At 41.5% G+C, this 4,952-nt stretch overlaps 1 protein-coding gene across 1 annotated transcript; it reads right to left on the bottom strand.

Moving 5' to 3' along the window:
• Window positions 1–379: 379 nt before the first annotated feature.
• Window positions 380–4,669, bottom strand: LOC137265526 (antileukoproteinase-like). The gene is made up of 7 exons (XM_067800942.1): window positions 4,561–4,669; window positions 3,827–3,850; window positions 3,573–3,674; window positions 3,007–3,072; window positions 2,052–2,153; window positions 1,305–1,385; window positions 380–649 (listed from the first exon to the last, which is right to left on the bottom strand). Exons 1-7 carry the CDS (start codon window positions 4,604–4,606, stop codon window positions 507–509), a joined length of 564 nt encoding a protein of 187 aa, XP_067657043.1. The 5' UTR covers window positions 4,607–4,669; the 3' UTR covers window positions 380–506.
• Between the last annotated feature and the right edge of the window lie 283 nt (window positions 4,670–4,952).

The following is a 4,952-nucleotide window of genomic DNA, read 5'->3' as shown; positions in this document are numbered from 1 at the left end:
TCCCGTGAATCCGCCATGTTGATGGAATATTGTTAACGCCGGCATAAAACCATACTCACTCACTCCTAAATACAACGGACAGGCTGTTGGTTATAATTGTAGAATGCATATTGAATCCATATATTGTGGGGGGCGGGGGGGGGGGGGGGGGGTTACGAAACAGGGAGAGTGACAGAGGAAGTGAATTTGACACTGACACACCGATAAAAAATATGGTGATTACAGCATTTCTGCGACTAGCAGCAGTCTCCCAGCAACAGACAGGAAAGATTCCCACTGTAACCTTTCGCCTTCGACCTGCTCCAGTCACATGTAGAATCTCATATATAAAAAAAGTTTGACTTACAAAGTTGTAGGTAGAAAGTACAAGTTGATCTAATGAAATCAATATTTGATTTATTTAAAGGTGGAGTGTTTAGTATTACTCTTGGTGTTCACATCAAAGCAACAATGCTAGATTTGGTAAATCCAATTTATCGCCGTCAATCGTAAACGAACTTATGAATCTAAACCGACGTCTTGCAGACCCTCCCGCAACCTTCTTGGCAGCACTTCTGGTCAGTTGCACACTCGTCATCACTCACACAGTTGATGCCAGGACGGAATACGCAGAACCCGAACATGTTTTGATCAGTCTTTGGGCACGAACCTTCGAAAAGAAGCATGGGAAACAGCATAGTATTCAACCTACAGTTTCGGTGTGATGAACAAGAACCTTAACTGCTGGACTAGCCAAACCCACTTAACACAAATCTGTAAGAAACAATGTGTCACGTGTTTCCGGTTTATTGACACCCGTTCAGCGTTCTTGCGGACAGATCGGTGGGTGGTAAGGCTGTACCTGCTCACAGTTCGATATACGTCTTGTAAGTCCTACGAGAAAAGACCCTTGAAGATCCACGTTAGAACTGGTCTTCAGTAACCCATACTTGTCGTAACATTTGACTAACGGGATCGGGTGGTCAGGCTCGCTGACTTGGTTGACACATGCCATCGCATCCCAGTTGCGCAGATCGATGCTCAAACCGTTGATCACTGGATTGCCTGGTCCACTGTTCGCCATATAGTCGGAATATTGCTGAGTGCGGCGTTAAACAAACCAGCCTGGGGTAAAACCACGACAGTCATGAATTTTAGACTAAACCGCCATAACTGCCACGTTGTCTTTCCTATTTATGGGGGGAAATAAATTCATTCTCAACGAGTTTACAGAAATTTCATTTCTCATTCTAAACTCATTTGGGTGGCTTAAATTTTTCACGTCGCTTTTACTTGCATTTTAATTTTCTTTGGAGGAGACTTACCTGCGTGTGTTATCTCCCTTTTACCGTGAGTTACTGGATCTTTGCACACCTTTCCACAGCCTTCGCTGCAACACAGCTTGTCTGAACAGAGACAGAGGCAATATCAGTGAAAATGCACACACATTTCTGTTAAATCGTAAGGTAAATATAACGGTCTCTGTGCTTTGTCCAATATATAGTGGTCGACAATGTGCATTTATCTGGAACAAAAAAAGAAATATGTACGTAATTCTTTATTTAAACTTGACTATACCGCCGGAATAAATGTTTTCTCGTATTTTGCTTTTTCTGTGTGCGTGCGTGCGTGCGTGCGTGTGGAAGCTTCAACTCATCATGACGAAGACTCAGGTTCCATTCCCATGTGAAATGTGTGAAGCCTATTTCTGGTGGCATATTGCTGGAATATTGCTAAAAGTGACCTAGAACCATACTCACTCACGTGTTCCATTGTTCATTGTAGTTTTCCAAATGAACATGTACATATTTCCCCCAATATTTATTCAAATCATATGTACAAAGACGGAGAATGAACAAATTGCTCTGGTTTAACTCCCCTTGGGAATCTCAATAGTGTGACTTCACCTGGGAGGAAGATCCGGAGTAATGTTGGTCATACCTGGTCTGTTATTCATGGGCAAGAACCCGCTACCCCCGTTACCTCTGGATAGGGTCACTCACACAGTATAGTAAATAAGAATGGATTTACAAACTACATCACACATGTTCAGACTACCGGGGAGAACATACCGCCAGAACACTCGTTGTCTCGGATACAGTTGACTCCAGGGACAAAGAGACAAATACCAATCATACCAGACGAGGCAGGACACGAGCCAGATGCACGCTTCACTGAAGGATAGAGACGAAACCGTCCACTCAGTAAATGATGATTAACAGATTGCGCATTAAGAACCATATATGATGGATTTATAGCCATATATTGCGAATATATAATCACATATGGTAAGTGTGTAAGTAATTGTACATAGAGAGTTAGTAAACCAACATGGTGAGTCCGTATATATACATGGTGAGCTGGTAAACCAGTATGGTTTGTCAGTATGTATACATGGTGACTTAATAAACCAACATGGTGAGTCAGTATACATACATGGTGAGTAAGAAAACCAGCATAGTGAGTCAGTATATGTACATAATGAGTTAGTAAACCAGCATGGTGAGTCAGTATACATACATGGTGAGTTAGTAAAACAGCATGGTGAGTTAGTAACCATACATTGGTGTTAACAACTTGGTGTGTCCCTGACTTACAATACAGTTACTGGTCGATGCTCACGTTGTTGATCACTGGAGTTTCAGACATGATTACTTACAGACCGTCGCCATGAAACTGGAAAACTGTTGACCACAGCATAACACAACCAACCAACCATAACGTGGGTTTTTATGTCTCAAATCAAATATGCTTGGATCATAACTGGCCCAGACTTATCCCTGACAAAGACACTGTGGGAAAACGTATTGTTTCGATTTTCTTATTTCTGTATATAATTTTCTTCCGCCTTTAGTGACCTCATCGACAGTCCACACTTAAATCTCCTTTCGTCTTCAATGTGTAAAAAGTGAGGACTCCATGAAGAGGCAGATCAGATCAATGAAACCTTTTGACATCAGCTGGGGTTTGTGAATGTTGACTGACCATTGCATGAAGTTCTATTTTAAAACCAACACACGGTATTACCTGGCTGAATTTGGGGGAGGGGAGCCTTGCAGACACTGCCGCACCCCTCGCTGCAGCAAACTTTACCTGTACACATAGAAATTAACGTCGTTTGATTATGCCTTAATCATCCGTAAATTTTAGATGGAAATATTGTGTTTCATTAAACAACATACCGACAAATTAATGACTTAGGAAATGATTATTATTAAAGAGATATGTATCATCACTTATGATCACCCATACATTACTGATCATTGAGATATGCATCATCTTCATTTTGAATAATGATGAAACATTACTAGGAAACCATATTTGAATTTCTCATAAAGCTGCTTGTTAAATAAATATATTAATGTAGATGCCGTTGTGATATGTCAGATGTTTCAAATTAATGACATACAACAAACCCAACGCCAGTCCTGTTAACAAGCATGGCAGAGTATAAATGCGTTGGGTTTGCCAATTTTTCAAATCATCACAGGACACTGTTCCGTCTAAGGGATGCAACTCTGCAAAGCATCCTGTTGCGGACGACGACTGCAGTGGCCGAGCCCCAGCTTAGAATACAGAAGTTCGAGGCCTACCATCAGAGCACTCGCTGTCGGTGATGCAGTTGAAGCCTTTGATGAAGACACAAGCACCCCCCATGCCAGAAGATGGGGGACATCTGGACGATTCCCTTTTCCCTATAATACAAGTGGTCGTATTACCACACAGGTAATATTGCTGTAAAGCTTAAATAATAGTTGCTACAGCAGCTCTTTAGAGTATGTTTTTTGTTTGAATTATATTTAGAATTAAACTTCTTTAATGGAAGTAGTAAAAAGAATAAACTCACGGAGACTATCCAGAGCGGGCGAAGCTGCAAAAAATAAAATAAGACGTGTAAACGGTCGAATCTAGATCGGACAACCCCTGAAGGTCCCGGCGTAGACTAGACCTTCAGCAACTCATGCTTGCCATAAAAAGCGACTATGGTTGTCGTAAGAGGCGACTAATAGGATCGGGTGGTCATGCTCGCTGACCTGGTTGACACATGTCATCTGTTCCCAATTGCGCAGATCGATGCTCATGTTGTTGATCACTGGATTGTCTGGTCCAGACTCGATTATTTACAGACCGCCGCCATATAGCTGGAATATTGCTGGGTGCGGCGTGAAACTAAACTCACTCACTCACTAGATCGGACAAACTAGTGATAGATATACTGAGCACATTTCAACTTGAGCAGAATGACACTGAATTAAACCAGTTGTCCAGATAATCGTTATTTCAGCATTCTCTTACGTTTGTTTCTTTCACACACCGCTCAGTAATAATTGCATCTGTAAGACGACAGTCTGCAAATGTCAAGCCCGGTGCAGATGGGTAGCCTTGTGGTTAAAGTGTTCGCCCGTCGAGTCGAAGGCCCAGGTTCTATTTCCCATATGGCTACAATGTGTATGTGTGAAATCTACTTCGGGTACATTGCTTATATTGAGTAAATGCCATTCGGTCAATAGACTATCAATCAAGCAGTCAATACACAAACGCTGTTTTGCCAGGAACCAAAACCACCATATAATATAATACCTGAAACCGCCACGACGAAAAGACAGAAACACACGACCGACTTCATGGTGATATCTCAGAGTAAGTGATTTGTGTCGAGCCACCTTATCAAACAAAAGGTGCGGCCACAGAGATATATGTCGCGATAGCCCACCTGAACTGTCGGAACAAAACGTACTTCAAAGTTGTGACAAAGCTTCGAAATGTAAGATAAACGTCAGTTCTTGGAAAATGAAGGATTGTATTCCTACTTTCAAATATTTCAAAGTCAAAAAACGTTGTGTCTTAGTTGAATTCGTTTTATCCAAAGTTCTAGGAAAAGAAAGACAATATGATTATAACAGTACGTTCGCCCCAAAGGTGTTTGATTGTGTTTCTGTATCTACACATCCAAAAATATATACATCCTCCTC

The sequence above is a fragment of the Haliotis asinina genome, chromosome 15, assembly GCF_037392515.1.
Source record: "Haliotis asinina isolate JCU_RB_2024 chromosome 15, JCU_Hal_asi_v2, whole genome shotgun sequence".
Lineage (NCBI taxonomy): Eukaryota > Metazoa > Mollusca > Gastropoda > Lepetellida > Haliotidae > Haliotis > Haliotis asinina.
The sequence above is the reverse complement of the archived record's forward strand: the minus strand, read 5'-3'. Positions and strand labels throughout refer to the sequence as shown.